At 40.7% G+C, this 24,103-nt stretch overlaps 1 protein-coding gene across 3 annotated transcripts; it reads right to left on the bottom strand.

Moving 5' to 3' along the window:
* Positions 1-528: 528 nt before the first annotated feature.
* Positions 529-24,103, bottom strand: LOC124177941. Of its 3 annotated transcripts, none has more exons than XM_046560922.1 (6): positions 23,666-24,023; positions 22,107-23,535; positions 5,774-5,917; positions 2,996-3,300; positions 2,491-2,747; positions 529-1,491 (listed from the first exon to the last, which is right to left on the bottom strand). In XM_046560922.1, the coding sequence occupies exons 2-6, from the start codon at positions 22,408-22,410 to the stop codon at positions 741-743; spliced, it is 1,761 nt and encodes a 586-aa protein (XP_046416878.1). In that variant the 5' UTR covers positions 22,411-23,535; positions 23,666-24,023; the 3' UTR covers positions 529-740. The 3 variants fall into 3 exon arrangements, with proteins under 3 accessions (XP_046416878.1, XP_046416877.1, XP_046416876.1); XM_046560921.1 differs by lacking the exon at positions 23,666-24,023 and adding an exon at positions 24,054-24,103 and having other exon boundaries at positions 531-1,494; XM_046560920.1 differs by having other exon boundaries at positions 531-1,494; positions 23,666-24,021.

Here is a 24,103-nt window from a genome sequence, read left to right as displayed (position 1 = left end):
TTTGTCAAAATCGACTGAAGTCGACGCTTCTAACGTTTAGGAAGACGGTTTTGGCTGTACGACACATTTTTCGAAAAATAAAGCAGCATTCAATTAAAAATTGACCTGTTTTCCATCGGCAATTTAATGTGACAACTTTACCTTCACCCATCGCCAACCTTAAATTGAAGCTCTTTAAACTCACGTAATAAAATAAATCACTATATAGAACACCAGATCGGTGTCCCCTCGCGAATTCATTGCAACTCATGTATGTTATAGGCCATTGAAAACTAAAAGTGACGTATTTTTTTCATCGGCAGATAAAAGGCTTAAAGAGGTGAAAACGGTTCCCAAAGATAGGAACGCAATTGGATATTGATTTATTGATCCGCATGATGAATTTGAATGAATCCAACGGTGAAATGTTCCTATTGAAGGATGAATTTTTGAAATTCGTCAATAGAACCTACGCCAAGTATATTTACCCTCGCACATTCTTGACGTCTGAAACAAATCAATCGAGGATAACAGATAGGCACTCGTACAACAATCGTATATTGTTTCAAAACAGATGCATGCGTCATGTATTTGAATATATTTACACGTATGTATATAATTAGAAATAAGCTACGAATTTACATCTATCTATATTGACAACTATAATACAAATGTCTAGCACGCCAATTAGCTTCTTCCTCGCAACATATCATATTGCCAGAATCGGCTACATCGGTTCGTTTCATCAACGACCCCGAGGTTCATAAAACCGTGTTATATACCACGTCGACGTCGGTGTTGATGATCGAATCGATCTGTTGGGAGGTGTGTATTAAATTGACGTAATTATTATGGCCACTTCTTTCGTCAGCGTCGGGATAAACGCTGTCGTTTCGCACGGTGATTTTCACTTTTGCGACGATATGAGTATCCGATAGGTTTGGCACGTTTTCAGCTGCGGCATTCTCGCATATCTCCGCGTATATGTCTTCCGCCTTAGCCTTCGTCAGGTTTGGCGGACTAGATGAAAGCACCAGACTATCCCTAACACGGGCGTAATTTGGCTCAAGCTCAACGTGAGCCTGATGTGTGTCCAGAACGCCAGCCGAGATCGATCTCTGAACGGGTTGTTTGGGACCCCTGTTGCTACTGGATGACGTCACGTCCGGTTCAAGACTCGCGTACTTCTCCCCCGAACGCATGGCGACTTCCGGTCGCACGGCGAACGTGAAGGAAGCCGACTTCTTCGCCGGATTCCGGCTTTTGCTACTTTGAGTTAGCTTCGAGATTTTTTCGAGGAAACCACCACCGTTCCCCGTTTGTCTTGTCTGACTTCGTTCTCGACTCGCTGTCTTCTTCAGATTCTCTAAACCATCGCGGAGACTTCGCAGGATTGGTTTCGTTTCGGGCTTTGGCTTGATTTCCTTCAAATTTAGTTCCTTTTCTGGCGTGATCTTTGGCTGCCACGTATGCGGTGCGACTCTTGGCTCTGTTGCACGGTCACCCAGTGTCCTGCTGTTGTACAAAATAAGAATTAAATAAAACAGGTTTTGTAATCCTGAGCCCCTGGAGTGAATTCAAGTTTGAGTTTAAGGGGGAATGGGTGGTACCACCTGAATCAAAACTTAGAAAAAGAGGAAGAAAACAGAAACGTATTACAAAATCTTCAGCACTGTTAATCTTGATCTTGATTATGCCAATTATGGTGAACACTAATAAAACAACAGCCTTACGGTGCGATGGCAACGAATTTGCCAACAAAATTCGAAGAACGCAAGGATACCAATGATTTGAGAAGCGTTTTTACAATTAGAACGTTGCAAATAATTGAACTGTTGAGACTCTATTTACACGCTGACCAGCTATAATTTATAAATTGTGCGAAAACCATTCAAAAATTTTTACATTAAGCTACAGTTATAATGTGCACATTTAATTGTTGACAAACATCTGTTGTACCGTACTTACGCAAATCTATTTTTATCTACTCTAAGGTCAGCTATTTGTAAAAAAAATTTCAGGCCATCTTTGGAGATCTCTATAGTGAATAAAATAGGCCCCGAAATTATCAAAAAGGGATTAAAAAAACACCAAGGTTTGGACGTTTCAATTATAATACATTTTTTCAAAATGCTAATACCTCAGTTTGTTGTATTGGAATTCATTTTCATTTATTTCTATTAAATAGTAAGAATTTTGTTTCATTTGCGTTTAAAAACTGAAAGAGAAATAACACTATTGAAGATTTTTGGGACGGTTTTTTCTGTCCTCCTAAACTCTTATTTGATCAATGGGTCTTATTCATCCATAAACATTACTAACTGGAATTGGACCAGGGGCTAGGATGACTGGAATTTCAAAAACTGCAATTAAGAGTTCATAAGAATTCAATTGTTCAATCATCCCAGTCTGCGTATTTTTTAGAAAATTTGGCGAATTTCTATAGTGCTATCCTATTCTATCCCAGAATGTACATACCTACACAGGTATGTATAATAGAGACACACGTACCAGCAGGCAGTCAGTAATCTCTGCATCTTTGGAGATGCAAGGAGCCGAGTCTCCGAAGGATAACCGAGACGAGCGCGTCTAACTCGTGGTGCTCCAGGCCCTGAAACCATCAGTTCGAGCATTTCTGGATCGTGCACTGGTCTCTCCGGTACGAGACATCCCAAGACGATTGAGCCTCTGGTAGCTGTTTGAAGCTGCATCAAACCCGCGTACTCACGGGGAAGAGGGACTGGCAGCGGACCAGCCACTAGTCTCACCTGTGATAGGAATGCAAAGAGAATTAGAAATCTAATTGTCGCCTGCATCATTTGTCGTAAAGTCGCAGCATTGTTTTGTAGATTCAAGGTTCGCACCAACCAATCACCAATACAATTTACATAGAATAACGTTACCGCACATATATATATATATATTATACAAAAGCGCGCATTCGCACGGGACTAATCGTTCGGCTGCTGCTGCAAGGAGTACCTGTAACAAGACCTTATGGCACAGGAAGACGTACCTTGAGTGGCAGATCCCTCTTAGCGAGCTGGTGCACCTTGTAGAGTATGGCGTCAGAGTCAGTGTCCAAGCTCCCGCTGGGGCAGGTCGCGTAAAATTCGCCTCTGGCAGAGAGAGGAGCGAAGATTTCCCTTCCGTGGGAGTCTAGGCACTGCGCGTACTGATCCTTCTCCAAAGATCCCTTAACCCCGTTGATCCCAAAGGTCAGGGGATAGCGCCTCGTGTCCTGGAATACCGCGACCAGCCGTAGGACCTCACCGGCACGGACCGTCGTTTTCGTGTAGTGAGCTCGGAGGTTACCGTTTTCTGTGAAAGACGTAGTAATTGACCATTAGGGTGATGACCCGGAGTGTGGGACTCTTGGAATAACGAGAATACATCAATGTCGTGTTTGGTAGAAAACATGAACGGAATAATCGCCAAGATCGACTCTGATAATTGTCAATTCAGAGCACCAATGCGTTGTGCACCAAAGTGGTATGTGTATTCGAAGTATTGTTGCTGGTTGATGGAATGACGATATTGATTAAGACAGTTGATGAAATAATTGTTTTTACTAGTATGATCTGTATGGATCGAGGATGTGTAAAGAGTGTGAACACAACTTCGTTACAGTATCGTGGGTCGGAAAAGTATATGAAATTTGTACCGCTGTATAAAATGGAAGATCTTAATTACAACAATTGTTATGTGTTACGCTATACATGTGCCTTGGATAAATGAGGGCATACTGATAGAATGAAAACTCTAACAAGTTGAACGATTATCGATGCCAAAGAGTCAAGAAGACGAGGTATGAACTGAAAAAAAGGAAGAAATTTAAGTAAAAAAGTGAAGCGTATGTATATACTTATAACATGAATAAGCAAAAAAAAAAAACAAGTCTTGGTTCAAAATGAGTCCAAGTCTTCCAAGCTTTCGACAAAGATTTGGGTCGCAATAACACTTAAAATGAAGATACGCAATGATCTTACCGCGCTCTGCAATATGTTATGTTCGGAATTGACTTTTAGTCAGATAACTTCATAGGGTTAAACGTCGCAGGGATTCCTGCATTCCTGGATTTACTACAGAGAGTACAACTCGTGCTGGTAAATCAGAAATTTAATAAAAGTACAAGACAGCGGGTCAAGAACGCTTAGCGATGAAAGGTTCATTTGCATTTGCAATTGTCCACGAAGCACGAAAATTGAATGCACTTTACGAAACTTGAGCATCGATGTGATGGATCGTTCGAATGAGTCGTTTATGATTTAAAGTACTACAAGAAAATTGAGTTTACATTACATGGAGATTTTTCTACGACGCCTCCAACAGATCGACAACTAGTTTGATAGTGACTTTGAAATAAAGAAGCACCTATGAAAGAAATTGAACTTTGATGGTCTATATTGTAAAACCCACTTTGCGAATAGATTTGATAGCTGGTAATAAACAAAATACACAGGATTAATCATTCCGATGTAAGCATCTTTCCGAATTGAGGGATTGATCCTCTTTGTATCGGATGTTCTATTTTTTTGGTACCTGGATTATTTCGTGAAAGTGGCCACTCACACTCAGGGAGGTGGCAATCCTACGCAGCATAACGTAGGACACGAAATCACCGCGGCTGGTCGAGTGGCTACTTTCACCAAATATACCCTGTATATTTTCAATCATTGCAGGATCATCCGTTCGCACCATCATCAATGTGCACGACATCCAACGACGATCGATCGTTAATATTCTGCAAGTCAGAAGTGAACTATGTAATGACGTGATTCCAAGTGGGTTTGGCTCGGGAATTTCCGTGTCACGGGTAACTGCTTTCAAACGCTCCATCAACTCAGTGTTAAACATTCCCATTTTCAATTACGTGCGTCTCATGCGAACGCGTGCAACATTCAAGGTGAAAGTATTTCCACATGATACGAGGCATGCTTGATTGCTCATCGCCAAACCGCGTAGCCTGCAGCTAGGCAACTTGGGTTACGTACGCGTCAGCAGTAGTCTCAAGGATCCGAGTAAGTCGCAGCTGACTAGGCGCAATTAACAGCCGATGATTAATTGTAAGAGTGAATTGGGCGGAACAGCTGTATCAAGAGTTGGGAAGAGGGAAAGAAAAACTTTAAAAAAATTTTCAGCCGTGTTATTCGTGCGAATGATAGTAAACACGGATTAAATATACCCCCTAAAATTTGATAGAAATTAATTTAAGGTAATTCGATTGACGCAAGTTAAGATATCGAGACGATGCGAAAAGGTTTTATGATTAGAGTTTTATGATTAGAACGTTCAGTCCGATTAAGCTCTGGTGTTTTTTTTAAACAATTGTTTCACCATATAGATCCTCAGATATTATTTGAAAATAATATTACCGATAGTTATCTTGAGAGGGGATAGAGATAGATTTCTGTAAGTACGATACACCGTACAGCAGATATTCGTTATGAATAAAAATTTCGCGTTATAACTGCACGTAATCTTTTTTACAGTGTTTGTTGGGATTTAATCAGTGAGAAAAACAAGTCCAAAATGATGAGAATCGGAAGAAAACTGCAGGGTACAATCAGTTTGAACATTTTAATTATAAAACCATTTCTGAAATTGTTGATATTTCAAATTGCGTTATTCACATTTTCTCAGTTCATTTCTATTATGTGGTAAAAATTTTGTTTTATGTCTATTTTGGTATTAATCTTCGTAAACAATATTGCTGAAGATTTTTTAATGAATTTTTCCCTGTCCTCGGTTCGGCCTATTCACCCTTGAATCTGATGAAATAAGTTATTCTTACCCATTTTCGAATGCGTCAGGGTGTAAGCCCTGAGAGGCGAAGTCAACAGGAAAGCTGGGACTCCGGCTCTCACGAGAGTTTCAACTCTTCGATAGACTCTCGCAGTTCCGGTCATGTTGCTGCCAGACACTACGGAGAACCAGCCTGGAAAATAAAAATGTCACGATTAACGATTGGTCTTGCTTCAATTAACGATTTCTATGATGGTATGAATTTTGTCTTACTCCGATACCACCCACAACGCGTCGTAATAATGCTCCGGTTGGTTGGGGAATACGGTGTAATCACGATCGTAGAGCGCGTACGCGCGATTCAAGAGAGAAAATTACGCGAAGATCGAGAGGGAAAGAAAGAGAGAGAGAGAGAGAGAGAGAGGAAGAGAGGAAAAAGACCGTTTGATATTAATTTGCCGTTAGCGGATGAAGAGTAGTCTCTGCTTGTACATCATATTCTACCTACTGCGACTTGTTAACTAAATTCGAATGGGAACTTTCCCACGATATCTCGTTATATAAGTTCAAATTAGCTCATCTCGCCGGATTGTTATCCCAAATTCAAATTTATAGCGTGATTTTAAGAACTTGGGTACGTGATGTGATACATACATGTGCACGAAATTCTTGATGGGCTATTGGAATTCGTTACGAAAACCTTCAGGGAATACTTGTTACTTATAAAAATCAGTTGCACGAATGAATTTAGGGAAGGCTAGTAAAAGTATAAAGTCACACTCTTGATAAAATTTCGGTCGGATCAACAAAATATAGCTTGGTTTTTTCGCAGTAAGCCCGATTCCATTATCGGATTCATAGTCGGTTTGGTTGCTGGATGCTTGATCAGGACAAGATGGTGTATCCAAAATTTTCGAAGTGGTGAAAGATACCGTCGTAAAACGGCGTGCGAAAAAAAGCATTCAAAGAATCAAATGAAGCATACAATATTTCAATTATTCTGAAGTTTGAATGGCCACTATTTCATAACCAGAAGTTGTGAAATATTAAGAAAAATGCTGTAATTTATTTTGATTTCTATAACTTGTCTGAAGATGGAATAAAGCAACGAAAATTTTGGTAACAAATTTTATGGTCAATTATACTTTTTCGCAGTAATTCTGTCAAGTATAAAATTTGATTAAAAATCCCTCTCTTGAGGTAATGGGCGCTTATCATTGCTAAAGAGTTAGCCTTGATTCACGACGTCAATTGGTTGCGTTGCGATGTAAAAAAAAGAATCCAAAATTTGTCAGAAAATAACTATGACATAGTTGAAACTGTATAACACCGATTTCTCAAAGTTAACTCCACGATAATACATATTCGTTTCAAACATATTCGTATAGCTGATGCCGTTGTCAATTTCAACTCCGAAACAAAGATCGTACACATAATGTATTCTTTTCATAGAGTCTCTGTGAGAAATTTTTTGCACGCATCAGAGATTGAAACATCGATAATGATTGTCCTCCAGAGTTGGCCATAGTTCTTAGAACGATAATGACATCATAAAATTCAGAAGCCGATTATCCATGGTCAAGTATTCAGTCATCGTGATTTACCTTTCGCAATTATCGCCTATACGTTGGCTAATATAGGTGTACGAGCCTAGGGGATCTTCGACTCTCTAGGAACGGGATAAGATCGGTGTAAGATTTATACAGATTATGCTAATGAAAGCCGATCGTGTCCCGCGATATTACCACCACCTATATACCTGTATGAGTTGTACAACTATATGCGAGATAATATCTTCATCCCGAGGGCGAATAGGGTAGTTACTCCAAATACTAATTGCTAGGTACCTAGATTGTCGAGTCCGCGATCAACGGAGCGTTGGGTTAACAACATATTCTCCTTGACACTCAACTTTGACATCTTGGTAATTATAATGGGTGAAATAATTTATCGATCCCAGAGCTGATATAGAGCTTGGAAATTACGATGTGCACACGTATAGTTCCAGGCATTCGCTCTGCCTAGGCATCCCAGTTTGCATGTTTAGCGGAGACAAAAAATGCTTAGATACGTTCGCGTTGCGCTCGCGATTCCTGTAAATAACAAAAGGGCTGCAAATATCAAATTCGTACCAACCGTTTTGATTTATCGTCATTCCAATTGAGACACACCCGGTAGTCCCTCGTAACTCTGATCAGTTCGGTTGGTCAAAGGATTGGACTGAATTTTTCACCACGTCGAAACTGGTCGAATCCAACGCGTTCAACGTACAACAGATATGCACGGTACAAACAGCTCGTAAACTCGGGTTTTAAAATAATTGCGGTTATTATAGCCACGCTGATGGTACCGCTATAATGTAATTAAATTTTAATTCGACGCTGTGGTAGGCAAGAGCACCTTCACTGGCGCCGAGACACGGTGAAGGTGTTGAAAATCGTTTCTCGTTACTCTTTTGATTGCAGAAAAAGGATCCTGGCCAACGAGGCACTTCATTCACCGAAGTCAAGTCACGTTTTACACGAAACTCGCTGTATATCTCTGACTTTTTTAGTAGATTTCAATTCTGCTTTGTGATGTAAGGACAACAATGGTAAAGACGAGAAATTAGATGAAAGAATAGGATCCGAGGGTAATGTTCTGACGTTAATACTTAATTACGGTCTTCGGAATGACTTTCGATTTTAAATTAGTGTAAAATTTAACAAATCTTTTCTGAACGAATCTAGTGATGCGCATCCAATTTGCAATGTGACTCACGAAGTGAAAAGTTACGGTCAACTGAATGTACCCATCAATTGAAAAAACAGCCAAGACGTTGGTAACAAATTGAAATGTATTTCGGAGGTAACAAACTTCTGAAGAAGCGCAACCTGCAATTAAACATTTTCAAAAATATGTTTGTAGCTTACGAATGTAAAAAATCCACGAACCTCGCTACAAAATTAAGAAAAAGGTGGATTTTTGGCCAACAAACTTCCTTCGACGAGGTTCGAGATGTCTTTCAAAGCCTGCGCGAGCTAATCCCACGTTCGGTGGGTGCATCGAGAAAAATTTCATTTGTTATAGTAACTAGAAAAATTCAGTAAAATAGGTATCGTTAAAAAAAACTGTTTGAATATCTTTGAAATTATGAAAAACGAAGTAAGCGTAACCATTTTGCGCTATTGTCTATCCTTTTTTGGTAATTGCAACGCAAAATCAGTTTGTGAGGTTAACTCTACTTTTTTAGCTAAACAAGGCTTTAACATCAATTTATTGTTGCACATGCATTAAATTTTCGCAACAGTTACAAGAAAATATAGTAACAGTGATCGTAATGAGAAAGAATAGTAACGGATACCAGACTTTCTGGTAACAGCTGCAAAACTAATTTTCATTTTCTACCTAGAACTATATTTTTCGATTGTGGTAAAAATTGAAATTAGTTAAGGACTGAGGGGTAACCGAAACTAAAAATTTCTCTCAGTGTGCGGTTCACGGTGTAACCCGGGGGTCCTTTTAGCCGAGGACACCGGACGACGCCGAGGATCAATTGACCGGGGGACCCTTACTTCCATCTTGGGAATGAAAAGAGCCGATGTCTCGGGTCGCCTCGGTCATCCTGCCTTCGCAGCTCTGTCTTTTTTGGCGTTTTCCTTTCCCCGCCGTCTGCTGAACGGATTAGCCCAGGGCATCATTATTTTACGGTTCGCACGTTCGTCTCTATTTCTCTTTCTCTATCACTCTCTTCGCTATCCCTGCCGGCCTCTTTGTTAAATCATTTGTAACGGAGTCTCGCGTCCGATAACGTTGTACCTAATATTAGGCTGGTATCACACTGGCTAAGTTTACTCAATTTCTATGCTGCCGTATAAAAGCTTCGAAAACGGTTCGGTATCGGAATATGAAAAGTGGCGAACAGTCGGACAGTGCGGGTTACCTGATCTTGGAAGATTAATCACTTTCTAGGCGATCGAAAGAACGATACTCATATTTGGTCACAAACGATCAGCAATTAAACCTGGGTCACGTGAAAGTTCTCATCAATATTAACAAAAGTTACCAGCCGAGTTAAAAGTTGAAGGTCAGCTGTAATGTATGTACTAATGAAAGTTAATTTTGGATCCTGGGTGCGTCATTCAACCTATTGCAACACGCAAATCGGGGAAAAATTATAACCATAAGTTGCGCACGGATAAGTCCCTTACAATCCCACCGCAAGGTTTGATCAAAGTTAGTGGTGTACTTTTCAGATCTTCCAGGAATCCATCAATACATTATCTTCGCTTCTCTTTAAGTTCTCCCATTGTTTTCTAATGCTTCGTCAAAGTACAAGTTATACTCACCTACTGATTTTTTGATTTTAGATAAAGCTAGCATGAGTTATCGTGTTCAACGCCAAAATACTGGATCTGCGAAAACTAGTTCTAAACGGCTAAATTTTCAACATTTATAGATGAAAATTTTATAAACTATGATTCAAATATTGTTTTTTCATATGCCTTAAGTTTGAATCAAATAATTCTTCCATTATGTTTTTAAACAGTCAAGTCATGTATTCCATTAACAAGTTATGTTAAACTTATCGTTTTCTGAGTAGGCATGCTGTCACGAATCACAGCAGAATTCAGCGTGACTGCAGGTCTAGACACTGCAGCAAATGTTTCAAAAGGTAAGCCTATCATGGAGCCAATGCACTAATTATACAGGAGGTTACACAAGGCAGCAAGTCTTTCGCCACTTTCCATTTCCATAATGGACATCCGACACAGAATTAGTACAGCCCGATGCGTCTAGTTCTACGTTATACATATGGTTCAATTATTACGACCGCAGCGTGTATATCCACAATAAAATCTGCGTGGAAAACGAGTGCGAGCAATTGCGAGGAAGTTGCATTGGCAGTACTGTCTTTGATTAACGAGTTGATTTCTCAATTCTCATTTTTTCGTCAAAGATGAAATCACCAGCAATCTGTTTTTGCTCTCATTTTTTTCTTGGTCAATATTTAAAACTACCGCGCGAAAATTGATGAGCATCGAAAATAATCCTGTCGTTGAAACAGAATTGTTTCAACCGGGTGAAAAACGACCATTTTGAATTTCTTACAGTATCTGAATTCGCGTGTTGAATAGGCAAAAAGCTTATTTGTTTAATTTCAGCCAACTTACATTTACCACAGTTAGCATATACGAATAATAACATTAACGCAAGTTTTCTACATAACAGTCAATATTTTATATACGAGTATTGATTTAATTGCCAGCCAATTAAGAGGAAGTCGATACGTAATTCAGTTCTCATATAGATATTCTGAAGCAAACTTGGGAAAGATAAACCCACATTAACTATGTATATCCACAAGATCCACGAGAATAGATAGCTGCAAGAGCTCTCGCACGATTATCGTTTGCATTGGAGAGTAACGATCGTATTTGAAGGAAAAAGAAATCGGAAACTTATCAATTTCCTGCTGATCAATTATAAGGTTGAATAGGACTGTCTGATTCAAACGTTATAAGGAACAAAGAAAAAACCGTTCAACAAATCTCCAGCATTGTTATTTACACTAATGATGGTGAACACGAATGAAACAACATCCGAATTGCGTACGATACTAACGATTTAAGAAGAGTTTTATTGATGAAACCGTACAAAATGATTAAATACTTTTCAGCGGTCAACTGAAAATCATTTTACAAATATTTATGCCTAGAGTGGATAAAGGTAGATTTGTTCAAGTATATACGGTAAGATGTCTTTAATGTTTTTCAGACAATTTGTGGGGATCCGGCAAGCGAGTGAAATGAGCTTAAAACATTACAACGGGATCAAAAACACCAGACTTCAGTTATTTTGAACGTTTCAAAGCCTCTTTCCCGTCGAAAAAAATAATTTTTCGCAAAGTCAAAATGTTTGATAGAGTCTTTCAATGTTCATGCCTAAATAAAAAGTTTTTTGACCAAATTTATTCAGTGAAAACCTTCTTTGGAGTGCGTTACTACTTTTCAAATTAAACAGCTGTTCCGTCATTGTGGGAAATATGCTAAAATCGCTGTCAAAGGGTCCCAAGGCCCAAAACCGAGATACTGGGATCGGATCGAGTTTGAAAGGCTCGGATACGTGCATAGTGCCCGTTGGCGGGGTGGAACTTTTTAGTGACTGGACCACGAACAGCATTTTCGCATTGCGCGGCGACATTCTTAAATCAATTAGCGCTCTACCCAAAGAACCAGCCGACCTTCGATGATCACACCACGCCGTACAACGCCTTCTGCGAAGTGTTCAGCTCCGCGAAGTCTTGGAAATCCTCAAGACTTCGCATAGTTTTTGCCGGAGGCCGAAGGACCTCGTCCATTTTAGGGGATCTTCAATAGAAACGTGAATTCCCCGTCAAGCAGCACGACAGTTATTTTTGAAATTTCTTTAGCCGGTCAATACGCGCGTGACTTTTTGCCTCCTTACCGCGGATTTCGAACTATCCGAAGACACGAGAGAGTCAGTGAGTAAAATTGATTAACGGCAGATCTGCGCGGGCAACTGAATCCCGCGATCATAGTTAGGTATACGTATATCTATAATAAAAAATTTTAATTGGCCAATTTTAATTGACCTTGCGTTACTAGTCGAACATTAATTTTCTCCATCTATATCGAGATCTTCGCTGCGGCATCCCTCAGGGCTAATTGCGCGATTGCTTGCGGGTATAAGTGTTTGGTATTAATTAACGACATAGTTCAATAACTTGCCGTTACAAACCACGATAGTCAAGAACGTTCCATTGTGACTATTTTCATTCCACGCTGTGCAATCAACGAGACTTTAAAAAGGTTTTACTACTAATTCATGAATATACCGACCTCAAATCGATTAAGTCCGTGTGACGTGGCGATAATTTTAATGCCGTCATTGTTAAACGTCGTGCTTGAGATTTGAAATAAAAACAATGGCATTACCCAGAGGTTTGTGCTTCCTCGCTTCGCCTGTTACACATGCAAACTGATTCACCGAAATGAATTGCTCTGTTCGCCGAGGTCCGTTAGAAATACGCTCTAGGATATCCGACGACGATTCAACCGAGCCCCGAAGAATGCCAGCCCTGTAAATTGACCGCAAAGAAATTTCGTTACGGGCTGTTATATATTTTATTCGAATCTTGCAGCCGCATCTTAAACTGTCGCAACACTCTCGCCGGTGTGAGAGGACTATCTTAATAAATGAGCCTCCCAAAGTGAACGCTGGTATTTGTGTATTGAGGTACGCGTTTAGAAGTACTCGTTATGCAATAGGAATATATTTCATGTCTTCCTCGCCTGCTCATTAGGGCTGCTAATTAAATTCATGTTGAAACAAGGTCGGAAAGTAACGAGGAATTTGGAGCGGTCAATCATGTCGCTCTGCACGCAAGCCCTTTATATATTTCTCATTGACAGCGGCACAGCTGGACATTTTTACAAGCACGAGGCGTGATTTCGACATGCTGTTGGAAAGAATTCGACCGAAGCTTATACTTTCCATAGATATTAAAACTATGTCACTTATGTCCTGAAATAAGTATTTTTTCTCGTTCCGAATAAGTTTATTACGCTGTATAGTGAAGTTTAACAGACTTTCGCCATTCGAGAAATGTGGGGTTTTCATTGGGTTTTTGAAATTCTGAATTATTTATCAGGAAATTTTTTGTTTGTTCGATCATAACTCGAAATCTGACGGACCGATCTAACGAAATTTGGTTCACTGTTTTGACTTCACTTAACTTAGAACCGATTAGATTTCGGGGAAAATCTGTGAAGCCATCCCTGAACTATTCAAGAAAACCATGGGAACAGCTGAATGTTCTGGGTCAGTTATTTTTTATGCTTCTTCCAATTCAGAACCGCAATAAATCGGTTGGCATCAAAAAAAAAAAATGTATAAAAATATGCGGAATCATTTGAAATCATGCCTAGTGAGGAAATGTGAGCGAACAATTTCTTGACCCCGCCGAAATTTTTACGGCCATCCCATTTTCACAAAATTGATTTTGGCACTTGCTGCTTTTAGGTTCCTTAAAATCCTTCCAGACTGCCAGACTTCCTCGCAATATCCCGCGCTCCTAAATTTAGTCCTGCCCCAGTCGTCCCCATCTCTGAACCCGCACGTGAACACCTGGGTATTATATAGCCTATGGATTTGGGAACACCTTGACGATAGCTATGTCGGCCTTATCCTATTCTTCACGGTAGTGAAATTGACACTGGTATACGGGTGCGGGACAAAACGGGTAAACGGCAGATAAAGGGTTGAACATTTTTTCTAGGAAACTTGTCACCCGAGTGCGCACGCGTGGCACCAAGTTTTTCGATTCTTTAGGCAGGCCTGCCAACTGTGTCCGTCTAGTCCTCATTGGGAAACTTCAATAGGCGCAAGTTTTTCGACGTTATCTTGACTTATATGCAGTGCCGTCACATTTTGGCAACCTCAAATTCTTAACGCGACATAACCTTGAAATACCTACAAATTTCCACAGCTAGCGTATTACCGTAACTAGGTTGGTCAACCTGATGAGTAGACGGAGAACTCGGCGCGAATCGGTTGAATCCACCAATGGAATCATATAATTTGGCGCATGCGCAATTGGATGCCCAGTTTCCTGTGACTGTCATAGTATGTCATAACGAAAATTTACTGTAAAAGATATTGGTTCGCGTTAATTGACACCGAGCATTGACACCGAGCAGTATAGTTTCAGGGCTCGTGTGTTATATATATCAATTTACATATGCTAATTGACAAGCGGCAATTATGAAACTGTGCAGAAACGGCGCAGAGTATACGAACGGTAAGCTACATGTGCTGGCGAATCAATTACAATTACATTACCTTTAACGAATGGCCGTTGACCGTGTTGCACTCGACTCCACTGCATGCGGTCATTTTATAGAATCGATTTTAATATCCATTCGTGTGCCTCTCATTCCATTAACGCATAATGGCAGCCATACGATTCTTGTATGGAGTGTAAATACTAATACGCGTGAGGTATTCCTGCTCACGAATCGCTCCGGAATCCCAGTTGGGGATTCCTGCGGGTCGATGACGCGGGTGGACAAGGACGAGGGTCACAGCTGGGGCTTTGTCAAGGCAGATGGCTCGGGTCTTGTTGGTTCAAGATGGGTATCCAGGTGCAGGGGGTCACTTTCACAACCTCAAAACGTGAGGGTTTCAGGAATTAATACCGATTTCATAACCAGAGGTGAGAAAAGGTCGTCTCATCGTTAGCTCAATTTACGATAGACATTTGTTATGAAAAAGTCACGGAGAAACCAAAATTACTAATCAGAATGGTGACTGAAGCTAAACCCTGGGGTACGGTACAGGAAATTAGTTATCTTGTTCGTAGGTATTTTAATTATTCGTAGGCAAGTACACGTATAATGTAGTGAAATTCATTTCATATCTGTCAACGAGAAGTACAAGTATATAAATTATTGGCTAATTATAACAAGAAAGTGTTCAGTTCGAATATTATCGTAGGAAACACTATGTAAGAATTGATACATAACTTTGAAATTTTAATTTGCTAACTCTTTTTACATCAAAAATGGTTTAATTTTCGTTACTTAAGCCCAACGCTTTGTCGATAGCCATCGCGAAGTGTTGTCTTCGAGTGGGTAACAAAAAAGCCTTATCGAGTGATCCTAACGATGATAGGGATTTGTGTAGCGTGTAGAGATGCAACGGACGAGAGTGAAACGCGTTATACGGAAGATACAGTGCCTGAACAATCTTGATTTTATTGCATATTTACAAAATATGGGTAAAGCTTTCTAGACGAACTGAATAAAAATCGAGATGATTCTTACGCTCTATCGCGTATAATAATACGCCAGTCTCTCAACTTTCTACCGGTCGAGTTCCGTCAATTTACCCTGGCAATGAATAATAGTTGATTTGTAGAAACAGAGAGAGAGAAACAATTAAACGTTTTAGCTCAGTTTCGCTGAGACCGTAACAACGACTTTCTCGAGGCATATAATTTGTCTTAGAATAAAGATCGGTCATTTCAGTCGGTTAAGGGAGGGAAAAGTGTGCGGAAAATTTCCATGCAACTCTCGCTACTGCGACTGCTCCTGCCTTCGTTACATAGATTCCAAGGCGAGTATCGCGAACAGGGATCTGCATCGTTCGTAATTCTTGTAATATAGTGATACCGATATATTCCAGGTTATAATGCGATATTAGTTCGGCGGCAAGTCAACCGTGAAAGTGCCGTTCTGGGTCCGGCGCGCGTGATGCTTTATGTAGTCAACTAGCCATGCAGGTTATACTTGCGTGGATTCAAGAATCGTTATTCATACGATTGAAATGGCGCAGAAAAAGAAACGACCTCAATATCCAAGCGTACGAGGCTTTCAGCTTAAACGTTACGACCCGTTCAGGATACGATGATCCCGCAGTAACGTGAGTCGAATTAAATAAATCGATGAAATTTCACTTTACTTATGAAATTCAACCCCGGCACGGTAGTACCGCCGTTTCTTTGTATATTACACACGTGTGAAGACCAGTTGTGAACACGTTGTAAGATAATCCGAAGAGCCCAATCAGCATCCAGATGATTCATTAATTTATGTATAGGAATCAAGTATTACGGAATGTGAAACACACACGTGACGCTCGTGTTGCATCTCCCACGTAGCTCGATCAGACGGCGGAAATCATGACAGATCGCCGTTATAATTGAAAGTTGATGGTTAGTTCGGGTCTTCTTGTATGCTGGACATGATCACCAGCTGTCCTCTCTAGAATGTTGTTTAACTCAGACAGACGTATCTGAATTTTAATCTTCTTTACACGTGAATTTATACTGTATAATATAACTGTATTCCACCATCAAACGTGACGTCGATACCTCCGGGATTTGCAATCAAAACTTTAGCACTTGAGTCATTGTAGCTGGGATTTACATCGAAAGGTATTCGTAGTCAACTGATACCGATATATCGGAATGAGTTTCTCCATAGAACATTTTCGCACGTGATTGATTTCTCAAGTATCAAGTAGTAAGTATACTTACTAGTCGGCATGTTTCAGAGATTGCCTGCCGCAATGAGAGACATTGAAAGTGAGAAGACAGTAATTTTTGAAAAGAGAAAAGATTTTATGTCACCATAGAGACTACTTGATGTTATTAGAATTGTTTGGATTATTGGTACTACTTTATGAATACTTGCACTTCAATCGTATTCTGGGATTACCGTCTTTAGTAGGTATACTTCGGAACACTAATAACGATGCCACTACAACCATCCCGAAATCAAAACCGTATTCAACAATTCCATGCAATTGGTCCAGTTCCAGAACGATAAGTCGTTTTGAGGTGCAAATACGTTATACGTATGAACGGTGATCGTGAACGTATGTACCATAATTTGCGGAGTCACGTAACGACCGGCCCTTAAAATGGCTGGGCACTGAAGATTTGCTGATCGTCGGACAATTGAGACGTTTGCGGCGACTTTGCGAACCGCGGTAAGTTCCGTTCGATCTGCACCGTATGTTGGAAGCGTTACGTTTCGCTGATTTAAATCTCGTCAACTTCTTGCATCGATTCAATTAACACCTACGTGCGGTGGCATTCCGAAGTATTTTAACGATCCGAAACAGCCTCAGATTTGCGAGACCTCAGCAGGTAACAGTAAATCACTTGATATACGTGGCGGATCAAGACTCAAAACTGTATATGCGACACTGAACAGTGCGAAGAGGAAACATTTCGCCTAATCCGTAAGGTCGCCTGCGTTCAATCGGGTCATTGCACTTTCGGTAATCATCGACTAATTTGATCACGGTAATTAGTGTATAAGCTCGATCTACTTGTAGGCCTGTCAAGATCGCAGACTTCGATTACTTTTCTATCTTCTATGATTTTTCATGAAACTAATCAATTTGTGGATACAAGTTACGACATCGACGAAGCTGAGTCGTTAATCCGTCGCCGGATGTGGGCCGTGAGCATCAATATGTCATCTTAAGCTCGAATTATGACGTTTCGGATATTAGGCATATATACGTAAGATTTATCGATCACGAACAACATGTTACGCTTGTAGCCAAACGCTCGTTTGAATACCAGACTTAAATATTTGAACCTGGCAGCCAAGCTAATAGATTATTCTATCCCACGCCATGGTAATGCGTTGTGTAATGTAGTGTCCATTTTTTCAGAACTCTAGGCATTGGTTGTACAAAAAAAGTCAGTGACAGCGTCGTCAGAGTAGTTTGGAATGACAAATAGAAACACCCAAGTGTTGCGCTTTAACGATCTATAATTGGACTATTTCATTCGTAATTATCTGTATCATTCCTCATATCTTTCACTTTCGATTGATGTACGTATTTCTTGAAATCCAACTTTGAACCTCGCAAGAACACCAGATCACTTGCAAAAGTCAAAGATTACTTTGAAATTCACTGAAAAAGTCGTATTTTCTTTGTTTCCGTTGACTTTACATCAACTTTCAACAGTCGAATGATAGTGCGCAACTTGGCGAGCGCGTTACTTGGAATGATACTATAACGACATTAAACGTTTATCCATGTGGCCATGGTACTTAACAATTTTCACATATTGTTCGGCAAAAAACTCTTGTACTATTCGTTATCAGATTTCCTGCACCATTCATGACCAATGAACATCCAACTACCACGTGTTGCCCTTTTTTCACCGGAAAATGGAAGCAGGTATCTCTGTTCCGTGATAAGACACGATTTGCATTGGCTACCAAAGTCAGCCGTTAATCAATGGTTCATTGGCTCATGAGATCTCCTCCGCATCTCGTGCATAGGCGCAGCTCTATCCGTTAATACTCGCACCGAGACCGCGGTGTTTCGTTATCTTCATACCATATTTCCAATTATCGGCTGTAACATTGAAACAGCTTACTTACGGAGCGTCAGTCCTTCCCATAAATTAAACTGTAGATGCTTCCTGCGTGCCATCTTGAACCATATTTCAGCCGAGATACGAGTCACCGAGTAATGCATTATACGCGTCTGCAGGGTGCATCTTGGACTGTCCTGGACTGCCGATGACCTCTCGAAGACTCAAAGGCTCACATCGCGGAAATGCGGACATCCGGAATTCCCGATGCACGACGCATCGCTAAATCGAGATTGTTTTCCTCCTCCTGAAGGGATCCGCGTGAATCAACCAGCTGAGTACGATTCTCTGACGTAGCATAGATCATAGATCACTGCCGGCGTCGTCGGAACAAGTTGCTATTCGCACGCGCCTCGGCCCGCTGGCCCCTCTCTTTTTCCATCGTCTCCTGTCTCGATCTCGGCTTGATCATGCCTCTGAGTCATAACCCGACATCACGTCAGTCATTGGTGCGAAGATCATTTTTCCGTACTGCGAAGGTGGGCTTTCGAAACGAGTCTCTTACGCGATCGTGACGTTTAATCTATCGGGATCGCGGATCTGGCTCGCTTTCCGAATTGACCACATGCTTCCACGGAGGCGGAACTTCGGCATGCCGGTCAATTCAGCAAACAAGGAGGTACGGCTCGATTGACGATTACATACCATAGCAGTTCGCATCAAGTCCCGCGTTCCTGCGGTCAATGATCGGCCGGTACGAACATGCTAACTGTGCTCGATAATATACAATTACTGACCATAAATGGCTCGTGAACAACTGATCGGCGTTGCACGTGAACAAACAAATTTGCGAACGTTAAGATCAGCATCGATCGTCGATCTCTCGGGTCGCGGTTCGCAGTTGACCTTCTGCCCTTGGCATATTACTTCGTACAAGCAACTCCCGCTAGTCTTATTCGCAAAAAAATCTTCTACACATTATTTTCTGATCGGCCATAGAAGCCTCGCTAGTATTACTTGTTTGGAACACGCGATAGAATATCCTCGATGTTATAGCATTTCTTGTGGTGTGGAGAGTACTTAAATGTCTTATTGAAGGGAGTGACGTACGCCGTTTGCTATTTAGCGGTCTTCGATAAATTGTGGATAACTAATGCCTAGCTTGTGTGATAGTCGTATTTTAGTGTAAAAGAACCTCAGGCCAGATGAACTTCAGGTCGTGTGTAACGAAGCAAGGTCTCGACGGTTTGTACGGTAAAAAGATGGGTTAGATAACTTTATGCAAAAAGAAAAGACAACGGTATTGTTACAGCCGTTGTTCATCATTTAATTGATTCCGAAGCGGTCACTCGCGATTTGAAGTCAGAGATCAAAACATATTAAGAAATAGTTTTTGTATAGTGAAATAAATTCATATAATGCTCAAGTCCCATAGTGAGGTCAGATAAATTCTTGATGTTAAGGACGGAAACCGAAATGAAAAATAGTATCTGCAAAGTATGAATGCAAGAACCTATACAACGCTAACCATTCGCGTTGTGAATCTGTTAGATGATTAGATTTATTGGAACCTATCGAATGAGTGCGGAAGAATTTTGTGCTACCCAAGTTCTAATTTGCCTGACCCGAAGTTTAGAAATAGAGATATAACAATAACAGTTATTAACATGTTATACCGTAACGCAAAATTTGAGTTGTTAAGAGACGATTTTGTGAAAATTGAAGAAAATTTCGGTTTCAAATTGCTTCAAAACTGCAACATATACGTACAGCAATTCGAGTTCTACCTGACGATGGGGCGTTAAATCTTTCTTTCTATTTTGAATTATAGCTGAATGATGGATTTATACGCCACCTGTCTATCATCTGGAAGGTCTCACGTGAGCTTCAACGAGCCTCAACGATGATTACTTAATTAATATTCCCAAGTTTATGATAGGTACGGGTTGGCTGAGGTTACTGCACGATTCTACGGTAAACAATTACTCGTTTCCGCGCTCGTCATTTAATAGGCAGAAATGGTTTTGCCCCCCTTGTTACACCGGATGTTTCCATCCATTGTTTCCTTAAATCATACCACAGAGTCTTGTGACTATTCAGGGAACTTGTTAGCTCCACTTTGTGTTACAAATAATGTTGTTACAAACGCGTTCTCTCTCGTCAGGCGTAGCAGATATAATTAACATACTATAAGTACGTTTCAGGTTTCCACTGCACGGATTCGCAACACTCGGCAAGTGTCTTTTGCACGGAGGATTGGATTAAGCTATTAATTCGTTTAAAATCGGTTGAAAATGCTTCTTAATTTGCAAAGTGATTCTTCGGGATCACTCGACAAGCTTGGGGTAGATTCACTTTTTCTCGGATGAAATTAAGATTAATACTTCATATTGAGAATTATATAGATAGATCATAGATTATAGTGTAATGCGGGTATCGCGAAGATACAGCGCCGTGCTAACGAGTGGGAAATGTGTTAATGGCATGCGCCCACGTGGCACACGTCAGCATTGCACCAACAATAGTACTTTACGATGCGTTCCTAGCTAGATGTATATTTTCCATTAGCAATATAAGGATCGCATTTCCACCCCAGTCTAATGACCGGTAAACTTCTCAATAAAAATTTAAACTTGACTGCAGAAACAGAACCTTATTATTATCCACTGATGCCTTTCATCTCGGCAGTTATTTCTAAACGATTGTTCTAATTTTCTTGCGGATGCAACATGTCTCTACAAAAAAGATGATATATTTGGATCGATATCCTCGTTCAGCCTTTCTAATTAATAATAATTATTTCTTTGTCAGTGGGCTCTTGTTCAGTAAAACACAGCATGTACGTATTTAGAAAATCGGTATCGAGTAAGAGCGAACGTTCCTGAATGGTGTGAATACAGATTCAGTGAAAGTGTAATCATTTTGTAGGAAGCTTAATTTCTTAGAGTAACCACAAGAATAATCGATTCAAATGAACATTCAAGCTTTCTAAAATATATTCTAGTTCTTTAATGTCGTTGTTATCAAATGATGAAATAATGTATTGAAAAAAACTAACAAAAATGTCGCGGTAATTGTCGTATTTAGATTCCGAATTGATCGGTAGTTCGATTTTAAGTTTCATATGCTCTATTTAACACGTTAGAAAAGAGCACACGTTATATGAGAAATTTTCCGTTGCAGAACGGGACTATTTCGATTTTATTTAGAACATTTGAACATAATTGTGGCAAGCTCTTAAAACGTGAATTCTATTTTAATAAACAAGAGGATCGATTTTCATCCTGAAATTCTCAGTCGTTCGAAACAAGTCGATGATATATAATGATATATAATATAAAAATATTGAGACAAAAATTTGTTTTCGCATTCCTTTGAATAGATGTGATGACTAGTCAGTAGTTTCGAAGACAAGTTATCGATTGAAAGAGAATTTTCTCAACTGCTTTAGCCGATTTCGGTACCGGGAAAAGCGTGTTGACGTAAATGATAAGTCGATCAGTAACGCAAGATAAGACTGGGTAACGAAACTCACCGGGATAGCCTTCGGGGATGACGATTTCTGGTCCCACCTTGACGTCGTGCCGGTAACGATGCATCAGCAGAGTAGCCGTGACCCTGAGTGACCTTGGCTGCTGCTTGTAGAGGAGAACGGGCCTGCCACCCGTACCCTCAAGTCGAACAACCCTCGGTAGGGAAAATCTATCGAGGAATTCCCGAAGGGGCATAAATCCACCGGAGTTCGTCTCCGCCGTCGCTTCGCGCGAACTCGGCAGAGACTTTGGCAGGGATGTTCCTTCGCCGCTGGAAATCGTCGAGAATTCGCCGTTCGACGACATTCTTGTATCGTGATTCACGATCGGATATCGCTGCTGCTCTTCGAGGTTCAAACAGCGTCGATCGATGATCGGTGGTATTTCATCACACCAACTGCTTCCAATTGTGTTTCCAACAAGGTTTTGTAACGCGGTGGTCAAGACAAAGTCACATTCACTCACTTAGTAGGGACGGCGTAAACGCGTCCACTTTTCACCAGGCTTCTTCCACTCATGCCGGTCGACCTAAACGAGGTTTAATTCTTAATACGGCGTCGTAGACGAATTTTCACCTCGCTTAGTGACGCTTGAAGGCTATGACGATTCGTCCGGATAATAACAGGTTTGTTAGAAACACTTTCTTCGGTTATGTCACAGTAAAGGCACTGAGAACTTCCTTTCGCCTTCCGCGTGCATTAATTCCTGAGGATCGGAACTCCTGGGAATACACTAGCCGACCACTCAGCCTGAGGTATTGTCACTTCCGAAGTTGACGGTGAATCCGTATGGTTTCACTCTCGAGTCAAGACCGCGGTTGTCATTTTATTCACTGAACGATATCCGTTGCCTCGGGCAACAGAACGCAGTGAAGGTTAGGCGACGAAAATAATCAACGTAACTAGCTACGTTTGATTTAACACAGTTTCAGTCTACGCACTAGCGGTTTTACCTTCACAATCGAAGAACTAATTTTCTTGTTAGTCGGTCCTCGACGGATTAAGCACTGACTCAATCGAATTGGCACACGATTACCAAAAGCACTTATACACGAAGCAGAAGTTTTCCAACTCTTCAAAACTCATCGTCGTCCTCTTCTGTCCTTTCTTTCCACCGTAAATCAGCTTGTTCGTTTCCATCAACGACTCCGGGAATATCGGTATTTGGGTTGGTCTGCGTTATAATTCCTTCATCGACGCTTCGTCAACATCCGTGAAATGCTCTTGACCGTTCTTTTGCATTCGTCAAGAGTCTAAATCCATTTACGAATGATCGAAAGTTCGATTCTTACTATTTGTACAATCGATAAATCCTGTCTTCGGTCCACTACTTGCGGGCATTTCCGCGATCCCTCACTTGCAACAGCTTTTTCTTTTCATCTACCCTCTCTAATGATTCGGAAGTGGATTGCGAGAGGTGTGCAACAGTAATCTGAAACGCGACGAAAGAAGAAACAGGGATGAGTTATCTTCCAAGTAACTTCTGGACATGGTTGAAAATTAATTGTAAGTTATCTTGGTTCGGATTTTTAAAATCTACATTATAGGTATACATTACATACGGTACGAACTCATCGAAGATACTTTTCCAAAGATAATACAAATTTTGCGAAACGAACAATTCGGTCTGACCACTTTTCACTTACGTTTGACGCGTACCAATCTTAGCACGAACGAACTAGGAAAAAGCGAATAAATTCTGCTCATTTAAAATACAAGATTCTGTAAAACGATTGCACGATCCATACAGTGAGAAGAAAAACGTATAAAAAAAAGTGAAGGCCTGCCGAGTCCCCCGGGGTTTATCCGAGCATCCGATCGACTGAAACTGGCAAATTAAAACGTAAACTGGGCAACTGATTGGCGAGAGGGAGAGAGGCAGGGAGAGAGAGAGAGAGAGAGAAAGTAAAAATGTGAAGCGAGTTGTCAAACAAGCTTGGCTGGTCGTACTTCTGCAGAACGATGCGATCGTGGCGGAGGACGCGAAGTCACTGACGCCG

This window comes from Neodiprion fabricii, chromosome 3, assembly GCF_021155785.1.
Source record: "Neodiprion fabricii isolate iyNeoFabr1 chromosome 3, iyNeoFabr1.1, whole genome shotgun sequence".
NCBI lineage: Eukaryota > Metazoa > Arthropoda > Insecta > Hymenoptera > Diprionidae > Neodiprion > Neodiprion fabricii.
This window is presented reverse-complemented; position numbering and strand designations above follow the sequence as displayed.

Coding starts and splice junctions, on each gene's coding strand:
- LOC124177941 (XM_046560921.1), bottom strand. CDS start 22,410: ATGTCGTCGAACGGCGAATTCTCGACGATTTCCAGCGGCGAAGGAACA. Junction 5,918..22,106: donor CATCCCCGAAGGCTATCCCG/GTGAGTTTCGTT, acceptor TTTATTTTCCAG/GCTGGTTCTCCGTAGTGTCT. Junction 1,495..2,490: donor AGATTACTGACTGCCTGCTG/GTACGTGTGTCT, acceptor TTTGTACAACAG/CAGGACACTGGGTGACCGTG.